This window comes from Sciurus vulgaris (genome assembly GCF_902686455.1).
Source record: "Sciurus vulgaris genome assembly, chromosome: 10".
Taxonomy (NCBI): Eukaryota; Metazoa; Chordata; class Mammalia; order Rodentia; family Sciuridae; genus Sciurus; species Sciurus vulgaris.
In genome coordinates this window covers 77,100,041-77,118,096 of record NC_136470.1, presented here as the reverse complement: position 1 = coordinate 77,118,096, position 18,056 = coordinate 77,100,041, and the positions used below count along the sequence as shown (strand labels likewise).

The 18,056-nt window shown below is 36.0% G+C and overlaps 1 protein-coding gene and 1 pseudogene across 11 annotated transcripts in view; one reads left to right on the top strand and one right to left on the bottom strand.

The window, feature by feature from the left end:
- The window catches only part of LOC306671068 (biogenesis of lysosome-related organelles complex 1 subunit 6-like), a 343,174-nt pseudogene that overhangs the window by 126,212 nt on the left and 198,906 nt on the right, over nt 1-18,056 (top strand). The gene's annotated exons all lie outside the window — the stretch shown is intronic.
- Nucleotides 1-18,056, bottom strand: part of LOC306671078 (UAP56-interacting factor-like) — a 65,901-nt gene that overhangs the window by 24,687 nt on the left and 23,158 nt on the right. For 2 of the 10 annotated variants that reach the window (XR_013766570.1, XR_013766574.1), the window contains exons 3-4: nt 1,407-1,496; nt 933-994 (exon numbers count right to left, since the gene is read on the bottom strand). The exons of 1 other annotated variant lie outside the window; for it this stretch is intronic. Coding sequence is in view for 4 of the 9 variants with exons in the window: in XM_079156296.1 (XP_079012422.1) it covers nt 1,453-1,496 (44 nt within the window). In the remaining 5 variants the exon portion in view is untranslated. Of the gene's footprint in view, nt 1-437; nt 995-1,406; nt 1,497-15,222; nt 15,441-18,056 lie in introns of those variants that run through there. 7 more of the 10 variants (XR_013766571.1, XR_013766573.1, XM_079156299.1 and 4 more) reach the window with 5 other exon arrangements.

The following is an 18,056-nucleotide window of genomic DNA, read 5'->3' as shown; positions in this document are numbered from 1 at the left end:
GGGCAGGTCCTTGGTGGCTTAGCTACTGAGAGGAAAAACATCTTCACTGAGACTGAAAGATGGCAAAAGTAGGTAGACAGACATAATTATTGTTACTGCTTATTTAGTAGGAGGTTACATTCTTTAAAATATTATCTTTAAAAGATTTTTTTAATATATACATGCTAAAATTATTTTTATATTTTATTATATTTCTATTCTTTGTCTACAAATTAAATCTCAAAGGTCAAAACAAATAGAAGTTATGTAATTATTATGTTAAAATAGTTCATTGCAGTAGCAAATAAGAAAATTAACTCTTTTTATATGGTTTCCATTTGTCATACCTTCTGTACTAATAAAGAATGCTGCCAGCATTAGGTTCAAATAGTTTTCTTTCCTGTACTCTGCTAAAAATCATGCCCTACTAAATGTGGACCATGTCCACATTTTATGTCGTTTTCCAAAAAGTAGCCATAACTGTTAACAGTTTAATCTCAAAACCTGATAATTAAGAGTATTACAACTCACATTTGGGGAGTGTAACAGACAGAAACAGATTTTTGCATACAGGGAAAAACGATTACGGTGAAGGAAAAATGTTCTATTGTTTTCAAAGTTTTATGAATTTATATAAAGGTCTACTAGATTTTCTTCTATTCATATAAAAGCAGTTAAATGGGGGGGAGAAGAAAAAACTGTTTTATTAAAATAAAATAATAGGCAATGAAAAATAAATATGCTAATTTACCTGGTAAAACTATTACATCAATGACATATGAAAACTGAAAACTGTTTGAGGGAAAAGAATGAAAATAAAATAGAATTTATTTTGGACTTAATTTCATTCTGGGTCTCATTTAATTTCTTTCAGACAGGGGCACATGGTAAATGGAGTAGCTGGTGTTCTGTGAATTTTAAAATGACATCTTGAAAAACAAACTGAAACTTACTGACAAGTTCTCTTTGCTACTGCATCATCTAGCAGTTGTTCTGTGTTCAACTGGTCCTGAACCTAAACAGAAAAAAAAAAGAGCAGTAGAACCCAAAGAATTTGGATCCAAGCAGCTACCATGCACTATAAAACTTTATAACCCAGTGTGGCATATGTGTGAGTACAGGAGAGGGGTCTGTGCTATACAGGCAATATCTGTCTGTTGGGGGTTATTATATTAGAAAAGTGGCAAATACAAATTTATTACTAAATAACAAATCATAAGAAATTGCTACTAAGGGCAAGGAAAGAAGAAATGTAATAAAGAAGTTGCTACTAAGGGCAAGGAAAGAAGAAATGTAATAAAGAACTAACCTAAAGCTGTTCCCCAAATCCCAAATGTAATCCCTGCCTCAACCAAGAGCCATGCCTATGATTAAGAGTAGAGAATTCTCTTTGGGTAAAAGAAAACACCATCAAGGCTTTTTAATACCTTCTTCTGAAAAGAAAAGTTGCCTGATGAGTGTCTTTTTGATGGCTTAATATATTTCCACTTCTGGTAAAATTAGCTGGGATATTATTTCTGCAACAAAAACAAATCTATCATGAGTAATCTCAGACACTTTACTTTTAAACATCTTGAGAAAAAAATAAGCACAAATAGTTAAATCCATAGGCTGAAAACTTGATGAACATTTAACAGACTTCAAATTGTTTATTTACATGAGGGTATTGAGATATGATTTACAAATATTTCCTACAGCATATCACATAGCAAACTAATTTTGAACTCATGATCTTCCAAATATTTAATTCTCCAATATTCCACCTTTCTTCTGAAGACATTTACAAGATTACATTTTAATGCTATTTCTTGTTTATAAATTTGGTGAAAACAAAAATATATAGATTTGTGTGTAGGATTAGTAAAAGATAATTACCTAGGCACATTCATGCCAAACTGAAAACAAACATAGAACTTGAAAACAACCTTTCCTCCTCTTAGCTTTCTCCTCCTTATTAACACAGAAACTTTTATATATTAATATGAACCCACGGAGATACACTTTTCCACTTTCCTATTGTTTCAGGCACAGAATACACTTCATAAATTATATTTGACTTGACTTTCACCACTTCCCTTCTATTTTCTACAGAAAGTTGGTGAAGTATGAGAAAACAAAAATTCTTATCTACTACAGAAACAGGAGCTTAACAGGCTACCTAATCCTACTTCCAAATGCAAAATATCTCTAATTAACATATAAATCTAACATTCTTATTTGAGAAGGTTCCCTTTCAAAAAAGGTACTACTAGATGATTCTCCAAAATGAAAGTTATGTAAAACTGTAATTGTACCCATTCCATTTATACAAAGACCTCATTCCCAATTTTTTTTATGCATTATCTTCTATTAGATAAATAAATGGTATTGGACACTGAAATAATAGGGCAATTTCACAGTTTGTCAGCTTCCTTTCTGCCTACTTTGTCCTTAAAGAGAACAGATGCCACAAGTATAACTTTTAGTTTTGTGCTATTTCTTTTAATTTGGTATAAAAATAATTTCAGCCTAAGAAACATTCACACAGAATTTTTTCTTTCTAGTTTGCTTTTTCCTCAAATAATCTACATTATGATTCAGTGTTTTAGTAAGAGACACAAGACTGAATAATCAATTCAACTTTCAGAACTCCCAGTTCTAGGGCTGGGAATATAGCAAGCACAAGGCCCTGGGTTCAATCCTCAGCACTGCAAAAAAAAAAAAAAAATTCCCAGTTCTGAATAATTCTAATTTTTACCAAAATGATCCGTTTTACAATTTTATTCTCTTTGTCAAGGGAGGTAAAGAAGGGTGATGCTTTTAAAAATTTTTATATAAGTTTAAGTCATCAATAAAACTGTCTAAGAAATAAAGAAACTACTATTAAATGCTTCCATGTAGGATTTCAGATAAGACATCTAAAGTATTTGTCTTGAAAATAACAAGAATCACTGTAAATGTGTTCTTCTGAACACCTACTAAAAGAAATATTTATTAATGCAGGACAATGCATTATTGACTTACATCTGAGTACTTACTTTCTGTTTATCTGGTACGTCTCTTGAGAACTGCAACGGGTTTCCTTTGCATTTAATTTTGTCAAGAAGTTTTGCCTTCTTTTTAATATTTTTTTAGTTGTTGATGGACCTTTATTTTTATTTATTTATTTATATGTGGTGCTGAGAATAAAACCCAGTGCCTCACATATGCCAGACAAGTGCTCCACCACTGAGTCACAACCCCAGACCCACTGCCTTCCTTTTTAAACTGGAAAATATCGTTCTATATTCTTTCAGAAGGCAAAAAACTATACTAATCAGATTGCTTTTTGTTAATAAACCCTACTACAATAAATATTTCTAATGAAGAATGGACAGAGACTAACAACTGCTTTAATCAATAAATAAGGGTGATGGACAAATTAAAATGATTTAAAAATTCCCAAAGTGATTGAATAAACAACAGCCACATTATACTTAAAATTCTTGTGGTACTCTGGGGGATGATGGAAAAATTGTGATAATGGAACTCAAGAATCAAAAACAGATAAAAACTATGGAATAATTTATATATTCTAAGTGCTATGGTTTGAATAAGTGTCCTTCCCAAGATTCATGTTACAGGTAATTCCCAGGGTATTGCTACTGAGAGGTCGTGGAAGTTTCAGGAGGTAGAGCTTATTGAGAAGGCCTTACATCACTGGAGGTGTCCCTTGAAGGGGACTATGGGACCTTGGCCTCTTCCTCTTCAGTCATTTGTTCTGCTACATGCTCCTGCTATTATGTGCTGACCTGCCAAAGGCCCAAAGCTCTGAGTTCTGCCCCTCCCAGTCTTGGACTGGAACCTCCAAACTATAAGCCAAAATATACCTTCTTTATTTGAAAGTTAATTATCTCAAGATAGTTTGCTATAATAACAAAACACTAACACGAAGTGAAGGGGTAAGAGGGTCAAATTCCAAAACAAATATGTGAAAAAGAACGAACAGAGGTTATAATAGCAAAGAATTCAATCTGAAATGGTTAGAGGGGAAAAGAAGAAAATTTAATATCATAAAAAACACAAGTGAATGAAATGTCCACTTTTCTTTCCTTCATATTAAATTAAGCCCACCATTAAAGCCTAATTCATATTTCCATATCTTGCATGAGGATGTCTCTAAAATGCTTGAGCATGTGGATGGTATCTTATACTTTACTGAATTCCCGTTATTCTAAGCATATGAGAAATGTTTATAAACATCTACTGACTACATAGGTAAACCACAAAGTCTTCATTTTCATAAACATTTAAAAGAAGTAAATGTAAAATCAAAGATAAAGACTATCAAGAACATAGTGGAAAAGACACAGATCAGACTGATGGCCTATTCCAGGCTTTCTATTTTGTCTTAATAACACCAAGGACATATTCTATGATGCTGCTGTTCATGTAATTTTCCTTCAAGTACCTGGCACATTATAATCATTTAATTGTGATAACTTTATATCTTGAGTTTATTAAACATAAATAGACTTATTTTTCTTGTCCTGTTTTCCTAAATAATATAGTAAAACAATTATTTACATACCATTTATACTGTATTTGGTATTATAAGAAATTTAGAGATTATTTAAAGTATATAGGAGGATGTACATAAGTTACATGCAAGCACTACACCATTTGATATAAGGGACTTAAGCAACTACAGATTTTGGGGTTTGAGGGGTGTCCTAGAACCAGTTCTCCACACATCTGGAGGGATGACTGAGAATATGGAAGTTTAGATATTCTTCATGACTAGAAATTATTTTTATTTAGTTATTAAAATTTTTATATAAGCCCCAAAATACTGAATAAAACATTAAAATTAGCTGATCATGGTAGTACATGCCTGTAATTCCATGATTTGGGAGGATTGCAGGTTCAAGGTCAGCATCAGTAATTCAGCAAGGACCTGAGCAACTTAGTGAGACCCTGTCTCAAAATTTAAAAAGTAAAAAAAAAGGGCTGTGGATTAGTGGTTAAGTGCTCCTGGGTTCAATCCCACGTACCAAAAAGAAAAAAAAAGTTTTCTCAAGTTTATTTATAAAAATATAAGTACAAATAAAGGAAAAGCATTTCTATCTTAGGATTAAGTCATCATCCTACCTTGCCACTTAGAGGTCGACTTAGAATTCTAGTCAGTTAGAGGTCTACTTAAAATTCCAGTTGCCTTCCTACCCACAAAACCAGTGATAACTACATAAGGACATCTCTTTCCAGGTGTTACTCTTCCTTTATGGTTCAAATTAGTTTTACTAAAACCTGTAAAAGGAAAAGAATAAGACACAATTGCTGGATGTGGTAGCATGCCTTTAATACCAGCTACTTGGGAGGCTAAGGCAGAAGGATCACAAGTTTGCAGCCAGCCTGGGCAATTTAGTAAAACCCTGTCTCAAAATAAAAAAATAAAAAGGGATGGGGATGTAGCTCAGTGAAGAAAGTACCTAGATTCAATTTCCAATACCTCAAAAAAAGAGAAGGAAAAGGAGAAGAAACTATCAAGTTAGGAATGCAATTGTGAGGGTCACAGGATACTCAATTGCTCAAAAGAGTAGATGAGTACTTTATAACTTATTATTTCCATATTTTTTGAACTACACAAAATATTTCATTTTTAAATGGAATAGAAGTCCATTGGGAAGGTTTCTGTGGTTATACTCAACTGCAAAGGAACAGGTGATTCTCACACTTTCCCTTTAGCCTTCTCTTGTGTCACTACTTCCTCAACAGGACAATCTAGACTGTATCTGTGCATTGTGGTAGACACTAAACACAAAACTACTAAGCTGTGTGTGTGTGTGTGTGTGTGTGTGTGTGTGTGTCTGTGGGGCAGGGGTGCTGGGGATCTAACCCAGGACCTGGTGCATTCTAGGCAAGGGCTGTATCACTAAGCCAAATCCCTAGCCCTATATGAGGCTACTGAAGGTTTGAACTATTATTAGGCTGAATTGAGATGTTACAATAAGTGCAAAACACTTCACTAATGATTTTATATTAATTATATGCTTAAATGACAATATTTTGAATATACTGAGATAAATAAAATTTATTACCATGTGATTCACATTTTGTTTCTATTTGATAGAATAGAAACTCATCTAGAGTAGAATCACTCTCTCATATTCCATTTACTTATTACTGCATTGCAATCTTACTTCTTTACTTTCAGCTCTACTCTATTCAAATTGCTTTTTATCAGTTCTCCAATAAGTGTTAGTGGACATTATTTTAATTTCTGTGGCACGTAATATTACTGTGCTTTTCCATCATGATTTAAACAACTTTTCCCTATCTACTGAAGACACATGTTCACTGCAGAAATTCTACAAATACATAACATTAGTTTCAACTATATTTAAGCAACTCAAAATTGACTAATACATGGTCAATACTACCATGATTACTGCACTATAATACTACCATTTTGTATTAGTAAATAAATAGGTGAACATTATAGCAATCTTGTAGCAGCTATCATTTTAAATTCTATGTACTGTCTTACAGCCTACATTAATACTACTCTATGAATATTATCCCATGTTTTTATAGTCTTTTCTTGCATTACTTTTTAATGTACATTTGATCTAACACATTTCTTACTAATTGATTCTTGTTTTGAACATTTTTACACACATCCATATTTTCTCAAGACATAAATTTCAAGAAGATGAAATATCAGATGAAAGATAAAACAAACTCTTAATGATTTTTACTTACATTGCAAAAATCTCTTCCAGAATGAGTGCATTCATTTATATTCTGAAGAACATAAAGAAGGGTGCTACTTTTTCTCTTATCACTGACAAGTAAGAACATTATCATTCTTAATAACTTTATTGCTTAGTATTTGAAAAAAAAATCTGCCTTATTTGGTAGTTAGATTATAGTGAGAATAAACATTTTCCATGTGTTTTTATGGCCACCTGTATTCTTTCATTCATGAACTGTCATGTTCATGAGTCAGTTTTCTGTGGTTAAGTTCTAATTTCCTATAAAAAAAAAAAAAGGAAAAAAGTTCTAATTTCCTTCAATGATTCGACAGAGGAATTATATTAATTTTTTTAAGAACTGATATCTTGACCAGCTCCGAGTCCAGGAGCCAACGGCGAGCTCTGACCCACAGGCAGATTCAGGGAACAGGAAAGGGCAGCCAGGGACTTCCCCAAGCAGCCCTGCTCCCTCCGCTGGCAGGCATCTTTCAAGGCTAGCTTCTCGGAGCAGGCCGTCCTGTGAGAGCCTTTCTACACAGAGCCAGCCACAAGTCCCGGAGCCAGCGGAGAGCTCCAGCCCGCAGGCAGCCTCTGGGACCAGGGCAGGGCAGTCAGAGACTTCTCCAGGTGGCCCTGCTCCCTCCGGCAGCAGGCTCTTTCCACGGAGCGATCCAAGATGGTGGACTAGAGGATGACTGCATCTCCTGTTGCTCCAGAACCCAGCATTCAAGAAGGGGAGGCATTGAGAGACTTAAACTAAAATAGGTCCATGGGGTGAGTCTTCCCCACGGTGTGAAGGTCGGCCCGGGCGGCAGCCCCGGATAGGGGCAGCTTCTAAAAGCAGGGCAGGGCAGCTAGAGGCTTCCCCAGGTAGCCCTGCTCCCTCCAGTGGTGGGCTCCTCCCACACAGCCAGCTTCTCAGAGCAGGACCCCCAGTGAGAGCCTTTCTGCACAAAACCAGCTCCGAGTCCCAGAGCCAGTGGAGAGATCCGGCCCGCAGGCAGCTTCAGGGACCAGGACAGGGCAGCCAGGGACTTCCCCAAGCAGCCCTGCTCCCTCTGGCGGCAGGCTCCTTTCACTGGCCAGCTTCTTGGAGCAGACCGCCCAGTGAAAGCATTTCCGCACACAGCCAGCTCCAAGCCCTGGAACCAGTAGTGGGCTAGGGGCAGCTTTCTTCAGAAGCACTGCATTATCAAGTTCTTCCAAGACTTTAGGCTACTGAAGGCTGGGAGGTGATATACTGGAAATCTACAGGGACACTATAAGCCAAAAGAGGAAATCTGCAATATCTCAGAGTCCCATTGACATCTGACCAATATGAGAAAACAAGGGAAGAAAATGTCCCAAGCAAACCTAAGATACTATATCAATAAAACTCAATCACAGCACAGCAGAAGAAATGTCAGAAAGGAAGTTCAGAACGTACAAAACTGAAACAATCAGGGAAGCAAACGAGGAGATGAAAGAGCAAATGCAGCCATTGAAGGAGGAGATGAAAGAGCAAATGCAGGCATTAAATGATCGCACCAATCAACAGTTAAAAGAGCAAATACGGGAAGCAAGAGATCATTTCAATAAAGAGTTAGAGATACTGAAAAAAAACGAACAGACAGAAATCCTTCAAATGAAGGAAACAATAAACCAAGTTAAAAACTCCATTGAAAGCATAAACAATAGGATAGGATAGAACACCTGGAAGACAGAACCTCAGACATTGAAGACAAAATATTTAACCTTGAAAACAAAGTTGAACAAACAGAGAAGATGGTAAGAAATCATGAACAGAATCTACAAGAATTATGGGATATCATGAAAAGGCCAAATTTAAGAATTACTGGGATTGAGGAAGGCTTAGAGAAACAAACCAAAGGAATGAACAATCTATTCAATGAAATAATATCAGAAAATTTCCCAAATTGAAGAATGAAATGGAAAACCAAGTACAAGAGGCTTATAGGACTCCAAATATACAAAATTACAACAGACCCACACCAAGGCACATTATAATGAAAATACCTAACATACAAAATAAAGACAGAATTTTAAAGGCCGTGAGAGAAAAGATTCAAATTACATTCAGGGGGAAACCAATAAGAGTATCAGCAGATTTTTCAGTCCAGACCCTAAAAGCTAGAAGGGCCTGGAACAACATTTAACAAGCCCTGAAATGGATGCCAACCAAGAATATTATACCCAGCAAAACTTACTTTCTGAATGATGACAAAATAAGATCCTTCCATGATGAACAAAAGCTAAAGGAATTTACAAAAAGAAAGCCAGCATTACACAACATTCTCAGCAAAATATTCCATGAGGGAGATGAAAAACAACGATGCAAATCAGCAAAGGGAGGAACTAGCCAAAAGGAATAGCCAAATAAAGGAGAAACCAAATCATGTCAAAAAACAAAAATGAGTCAAATGACTGGGAATACAAATCATATCACAATAATAACCCTGAATGTTTATGGCCTGAACTCATCAATCAAAAGACATAGACTGGCAGAATGGATTAAAAAGAAAAATCCAAAAATATGAAACTCATCTCATAGAAAAAGATACCCATAGACTAAAGGTGAAAGGATGGGGAAAAACATACCATGCACATGGACTCAGCAAAAAAGCTGGAGTATCCATCCTCATTTCAGATAATGTGGACTTCAAGCCAAAACTAGTCAGAAGGGATAAAGAGGGACATTACATACTGCTTAAGAGAAGCATAAATCAGAAAGACATAACAATCATAAACATCTATGCCCCAAACAGTGGCTCATCCATGTACATCAAACAAATCCTTCTCAATTCCAGAAATCAAATAGACCACAACGCAATAATACTAGGCGATTTTAACACACCTCTCTCACCACTGGACAGATCTTCCAAACAAAAATTGAATAAAGAAACCATAGATCTCAATAACACAATCAACAATTTAGACTTAACCGACTTATATAGAATATACCATCCAACAAAGAACGAATACATTTTCTTCTCAGCAGCACATGGATCCTTCTCTAAAATAGACCATATTTTATGCCACAAAGCTACTGTTAGCAAATACAAGAAGATAGAGATACTACCTTGTACTCTGTCAGATCATAATGGATTGAAATTAGAAATAAATGACAGAATAAAAAACAGAAACTTCTCCAATACCTGGAGATTAAACAATATGCTATTATATGATGAATGGATAACAGAAGACATCAGGAGGGAAATAAAAAAATTCTTAGAAGTAAACAAGAACAAAGACACATCATATCAAAATCTCTGGGACACTATGAAAGCAGTACATAGAGGAAGATTTATTTCATGGGGCGCATTCAGAAAAAAAGTAGAAATCAACAAATAAACGACTTAACACTACCGCTCAAAGCCCTAGAAAAAGAAGAACAGACCAACACCAAAAGTAGTAGAAGACAGGAAATAGTTAAAATCAGAGCCGAAATCAACAAACATATGAAAAAATGTTCACCATCTTTAGTAATAAGAGAAATGCAAATCAAAACTACACTAAGATTCCATCTCACTCCTATTGGAATGGCGATTATCAAGAATACAAGCAACAATAGGTGTTGGAGAGGATGTGGGGAGAAAGGTACACTCATACATTGCTGGTGGGGCTGCAAATTAGTGCAGCCACTCTGGAAAGCAGTGTGGACATTCCTTAGAAAACTTGGAATGGACCTACCATTTGACCCAACTATTCCACTCCCTGGCCTATACCCAAAGGACTTAAAATCAGCATACTACAGAGATACAGCCACATCAATATTCACAGCTGCTCCATTCACAATAGCCAGATTGTGGAACCAACCTAGATGCCCTTCAATTGATGAATGGATAAAGAAGCTGTGGTGTATATATATACAATGGAATATAACTCAGCCATAAAAATGATAAAATTATGGCATTTGCAGGCAAATGGATGAAATTGGAGAATATCATGCTAAGTGAGATAAGCCAATCTAAAAAATCCAAAAGACGAATGATCTCACTGAATAGCGGATGATGACACGTAATGCGGGGTAAGGGGGGGCAAGAACGGAGGAAGGAGGGATTGTATAGAGGGAAAAGAGGGGTGGGAGGGGTGGGGGGTAAGGAAAAAATAACGGAATGAATCAAACATCATTACTCTATGTAAATGTATGAATATGCAAATGGTATGTTGTTACTCCACGTACTAACAGAAACAACATGTATCCCAATTGTCAACAATAAAAAATAAATAAATAAATTTAAAAAATAATGGATTGAAATTAAAAATAAATGACATAATAAAAAACAGAAACTTCTCCAATACCTGGAGATTAAATAATCCACTATTACATGATGAATGGATAACAGAAGACATCAGGAAGGAAATAAAAAAATTCATAGAAGTAAACGAGAACAAAGACACAACATATCAAAATCTCTGGGACACTAAGAAAGCAGTACTTAGAGGAAGATTTATTTCATGGAGCGCATTCAACAAAAGAAAAAAAATAAACAAATAAATGACTTAACACTACAGCTCAAAGCCCTAGAAAAAGAAGAGCAGACCAACACCAAATGTAGCAGAAGACAGGAAATAGTTCAAATCAGAGCTGAAATCAATGAAATTGAAACAAAAGAAACAATCAAAAAATTAACAAAATAAAGAGTTGGTTCTTTGAAAAAATAAACATAATTGATAAACCCTTAGCCCCACTAACAAACAGAGAAAACTCAAATTACTAAAATTCAGAATGAACAAGGAAATATCACTACAGACACAAATGAAATACAAAACATAATTAGAAGCTATTTTGAAAATCTATACTCCAACAAAACAGAAAACCTCGAAGACATCAACAAGTTTCTAGAGACATATGAATTACCTAATCTGAACCAGCAGGACATACACAACTTAAATAAATCAATTTCAAGCAATGAAACAGAAGAAGTCATCAAAGCCTACCAACAAAGAAAAGTCCGAGACCAGATGGGTTCTCAGCCGAGTTCTACAAAACCTTTAAAGAAGAGCTCATTCCAATACTTCTCAAAGTATTCCAAGAAATAGAAGAGGAGGGAACCCTCCCAAACTCATTCTATGAGGCCAATATCACCCTGATACCTAAACCAGACAGAGACACATCGAGGAAAGAAAATTTCAGACCAATATCCTTAATGAACATCGACGTAAAAATTCTCAACAAAATTTTAGCAAATCGCATACAAAAACATATTAAAAAGATAGTGCACCATGATCAAGTGGGTTTTATCCCAGGGATGCAAGGTTGGTTCAACATCCGGAAATCAATAAATGTCATTCACCATATCAACAGACTTAAAGTCAAGAATCACATGATTATTTCGATAGATGCAGAAAAAGCATTCGATAAAATACAGCACCCCTTCATGCTCAAAACACTAGAAGAAATTGCGGTAGTGGGAACATTCCTTAACATTGTAAAGGCCATCTACGCTAAGCCCATGGCCAATATCATTCTAAATGGTGAAAAATTGAAAGCATTCCCCCTAAAAACTGGAACAAGGCAGGGATGCCCTCTTTCACCACTTCTATTCAACATCGTTCTTGAGACTCTAGCCAGAGCAATTAGACAGACCAAAGAAATTAAAGGGATACAAATTGGAAAAGAAGAACTCAAACTATCCCTGTTCGCTGATGACATGATTATATATTTAGAGGAACCTGGAAATTCCACCAGAAAACTCTTAGAACTCATAAGTGATTCAGTAAAATAGCAGGTTACAAGATCAATGCTCATAAATCCAATGCATTTTTATACATAAGTGATGAATCTTCAGAAAGAGAAATTAGGAAAACTACCCCATTCACAACAGCCTCGAAAAAAATAAAATACTTGGGAATCAATCTCACAAAAGAGGTGAAAGACCTCTACAATGAAAACTACAGAACACTAAAGAAAGAAATTAAAGAAAACCTTAGAAGATGGAAAGATCTCCCATGTTCTTGGATAGGCAGAATTAATATTGTCAAAATGGCCATACTACCTTAAAGTGCTATACAGATTCAATGCAATTCCAATTAAAATCCCAATGACGTACCTTACAGAAATAGAGCAAGCAGTCATGAAATTCATCTGGAAGAATAATAAACCCAGAATAGCTAAAGGAATCCTCAGTAGAAAGAGCGAAGCAGGGGGGTATCGCAAAACCAGATCTTCAACTCTACTACAAAGCAATAGTAACAAAAATGGCATGGTATTGGTACCAAAATAGACAGGTAGATCAATGGTACAGAATAGAGGACATGGACACAAACCCAAATAAATACAATTTTCTCATACTAGACAAAGGGGCCAAAATATGCAATGGAGAAAAGATAGCCTCTTCAACAAATGGTGCTGGGAAAACTGGAAAACCATATGCAACAGAATGAAATTAAACCCTTATCTCTCACCCTGCACAAAAATCAACTCAAAATGGATCAAGGACCTCGGAATCAGACCAGAGACCCTGCAGATTATAGAAGAAAAAGTAAGTCCAAATCTTCAACTTGTTGGCTTAGGATCAGACTTCCTTAACAGGACTCCCATAGCACAAGAAATAAAAGCAAGAATCAACAACTGGGATAGATTCAAACTAAAAAGCTTTCTCTCAGAAAAGGAAACATCAGTAATATGAAGAGAGAGCCTACAGAGTGGGAGAATATCTTTGCCATTCATACGTCAGATAGAGCACTAATTTCCAGAATCTATAAAGAACTCAAAAAACTCTACACCAAGAATACAAATAATCCAATCAACAAATGGGTTAAGGAAATGAACAGACACTTCACAGAAGATCTACAAGCAATCAACAGATATATGAAAAAATGTTCAACATCTCTATCTAGTAATAAGAGAAATGCAAATCAAAATTACCCTAAGATTCCATCTCACCCCAATTAGAATGGCAATTATCAAAAACACAAGCAACAACAGGTGTTGGCGAGGATGTGGGGAGAAAGGTACACTCATACAATGCTGGTGGGGCTGCAAATTAGTGCAGTCACTCTGGAAAGCAGTATGGATTCAAAGCGGTATGGAGATTCCTCAGAAAGCTTGGAATGGAACCACCATTTGACTCAGCTATCCCACTCCTTGGCCTATACCCAAAGGACTTAAAATCAGCATACTACAGAGATACAGCCACATCAATGTTCACTGCTGCTCAATTCACCATAGTCAGATTGTGGAACCAACCTAGATGTCCTTCAATTGATGAATGGATAAAGAAACTGTGGCATATATATACAATGGAATATTACTCCACCATAAAGAATGATAAAATTATGGCATCTGCAGGCAAATGGATGAAATTGGAGAATATCACGCTAAGTGAGATAAGCCAATCTCAAAAAACTAAAGGATGAATGATCTCGCTGATAAGCGGATGAGGACATTTAATGGGGGGTGGGAGGGGTTAGCGTTAAGGTTAGGGTTAGGTTTAGGGTTAGGGTTAAAGAGGGTGGTAAGAATGGAGGAAGGAAGCACTGTATAGAGGGAAAAGAGGGGTGGGAGGGAAGGGAAAAAAAATAACAGAATGAATCAATCAACACTACCCTATGTAAATTTTATGATTACACAAATGGTATGCCTTGACTCCATGTACAAACAGAGAAACAACATGTATCCCATTTGTTTACAATAAAAAAAAACTGACATCTTTACAACACTGTTATCATTCAGGAACATGGCATACCCTTCTACCTATAGAAATCTTTATTTTATCACAAATTGTTTCAGTATAGCTCCCTTTTCTTTACATAAATCTTCATGTTTCCTGTTAAACTTGTTACTATTTTATACATCTTGTTGTCAGTTATAAAAGATTATTTTTTAAAAATAATTTTCACACTGTCATTCCTTGCATTACTGAAAGCTATTGAGGTTTTAAATACCATTTTATAATTAGCTGTTTCACTGAAGTCACTTATTAATTTTTATAGTCCTTTTCAAACTATTTTCCTGGGATTTTTTTCTCCCCACCTCCCACCCCCACTGGTGCTGGGGATTGAAACCAAAGTGTCACAAATACTAAACACATACTCTACCACTGAGCTACACCCTCCAACCTGACATTCTTTTTTCCTTTCATTTTTTTGGGATAGTGGGATGATAATTATGTCACTCTCAATGATATGGTCTTCCCTCTTCCAAGACTTACACCTCAGTTTTGAAAAAATTTCTTAATGCAACATCCAGAAATTTCAGATGATCATGCCAAGTAACAATTTTGATAGAGGGCATTCTCATCTTATTTTGGGGGGTAATGTGTTTAGAATCTTATCTGATACTTTACATCTGCACCATGGTGATAAGTCTTGCAACAAGAAAGTTTCACAGCTAAAAATAAAGTTAAAAGATTTTCTTTAGTATAGAATTTCTTAGGGCTAATGTGTACTACGATTCTCTAAGAGAGAGCTGATTGCATACATCAACTCTTAAAACTTTTTGTGTGATGTCTCTATTATTAATTTTGAGACTAGAGTCCAATAAGACAGTTATAAAAGCCTATGTTAAGATGACTGAACCACTTACCAATTTATTGCCTTTTCACTTCCAATTTACCCATTACTGCCCTGCTTCTGATATTGGAAAAGTATTTTCTTATCAACTATGTTAAGTTTTATCAGTAGAGGGCGCTGAAGAGATTTGAGGGTAAAGGGGCTTTTCTTTTTCCAGTATGCTTCTCAAGGTGTATTACTGTGTCACAGGATGTCAAGTGATACCAATCCTTGGAATGCATCAGGCTAATACTAGGTGAGGCCAGAGAGAAAAATGTTAGTTAAATTTTGTCCCTTAGGCATCTGCCTAGTTCTTGGCTCTGCTGACTCCTTCAGTGAATTTAAGCTAGCCATCCCCATAGGCAGCCTTCCACTAAGTTCCATCAACATGGACATTCAATGAACTTCTTTCTATCCAGAGGCCCCATGGCCCCACCCTCTCCAACAAGGTCAGGAGCTCAGAAGGAGGAAGGTGGGGGGCAGCGGTCTTCAAGATCTATTCTTTTCTCAGGGGCTGGGGTTGTAGAGTGCTTGCCTACCATGTGTAAGGAAGGCACTGGGTTTGATTGTTGGCACCACATATAAATAAATAAAATAAAAGTTGTCCATCAACAACATATCATATATATTCCTTTCCAGGTGTTATGCCTCTGTACTAAAGATATTAATTTTATAATCAGAAAAAAGGCAATAAAGACATAAATTCTTTAAAAGTTTTTAATCAAATAACTGCTGTTTTGTTAATGATTATGTTGGGGGAATCTATACATTAATTCAAATCTATAACTTGCTATTTTTATTTTTATTAAACAATGAAACAGCTATCCCTTACAATGCTAGACACTGTGTTAAATACTTTATATTGAGTAAGAACCTGAGGTTGATGCTAAAATCTTAATCTTGCAAATGAGCAAAGTGAGGCAAAGAACAATGATTACCAAGAGGTCACAGTTTGAAAGAGTAGAGCTATGATCTAGGTGCAGGTGGGTATGTCTCCAAAAACTGAATGTATGTCCAAACTGGGATATAAATCTTAAAGGGCAATAAAAAGCACAATATAATCAATAATACACTTCCAAAGGAAAAAAAACTATTACAGAAAAAGTAATACAAAATTACTTACAAAATGGGTATTACAAAATTGGCAAGATATGAATAGAGAGATAGACATGATTAAGTCTGCATGATTAAGTACAAAGATATGGGCAACCACGGCATACTGAGAGACAGTCTGGGGAAAGGATAAAAGGTGAATGGACATGTTGAGCTCAAATCACACAGGGCTTGGAATAGGGATAAAGACTACCATGACGAGGAGGAGGGGGTCACTGTATTCACACTCAGACTACAATAACCTACAAGGAGAACTTTGGAATGATTGAAAGATGGAAACAAGGTAGGTAAGACCATTTCAAATGCTACTGTACCACTCAAACATGACATGATAAAGAACTATGAGAGAAATGGAGTGTGGGGGTCCTCCTTGCCACGACCCATGTGGAGAAAAGGCTTAACTGCCAGAGAATGATGTTGGTGGTTTTTCTATCTATTATCCAAAAAACTCATCTACTCAATAAACACACAAGAACCAATACTCTTTTTAAATGAGAGGGGGCATGACGGGTCTGGCCATACCAGCTCTGGCCTCTTACAACAACAACTTGCCCAACTCTCTTTTGATTATAATATACAGGTAAAGGGGGCAAGGGCAGGGAGGAACTGCTTCTGTGATGGACAGGACAGGGTGGAGTTAAGGGAGCCATTCTCTTAAGGGGGAATATTCCAGAAGGAGACAGGGAATTCCCTCCCAGCAGCACCACACGCTTTCCAGCAGTTCCTAGAAGCCAGGCATCTGCATCCTATGGTTCAACCTAGTCTGATTCTGCTAAATAAGGATGGCTTCCATAATGGAGAAATTTGATAATATTCCAAAAGAATGAATTGGTAGGGCAAAAAGAAGTATTAAAGGGAGAAGAAATCTGTTATAATACCATGGTTTCAGGAACAGATGAGACTGATGAGAAAGTCACTTAACAGGAATAAAATTGATTAAAACAATAAAAATAAGTGGTAGAATACTATCCCTTGGTGCCTTCTATTTCTATTTGTTTATAGTACATGGTTCCCATACATATCATCCTTTTTCACTGTCTTCTATTTCTCTCTTTGAAAACAACTAAAACTAGAGAGAGCAAATTTCCTCTTTTAAATTCCTAGGCTAACCCCTTCCATGAATTAATTTCACACATACATCATTTGCCTCAATTGTTTGAGGAGCCTTTAAGAGGTAATTAAAGACATAGGGTGGAGCCCTAATGAACAGGAACAGTACTCTTATAAAAGGGACCCCAAAGAGTTCTGTATCCCTCTTTCTGGCATGTAAGGCTCTTATAAGACATCCATAATCTGCAACCCAAAGGAAAGTTCTCACCAGAACCCAATATGGCTGGCATCCTAATTCAGGTCCAACCTACAGAACTGAAAAATAAAACTTTTGAGATTTACAAGCCACCTAGTTTTAGCAGCTTGAACTAAGTCACTGCTTCCACTTCAATCTATTTTAATTATCACATCATATAGATTCAAGAAAAATCTACTGTATATTCATGAGAGAATAAAAACACAATTAAGGTCCTAATATAAAAATGGTTTTGACCTTGTGGACCCTTGAGTTTTGGGGATTCCCTTGAGGTGCCCAGACACCATTTTGAGAATCACTGCTGTATGACTCTACCACTGAAGGACAGTTAGGTTGTTTTAAGTACTTAATGAGTGTCTAAATCATATTTCAGGCATGGAGTTAGAAAGACTTCATTTACTTACTTGTGCAACAATCAAAAATGAATATCTGATTTTTCAAGATGGCGG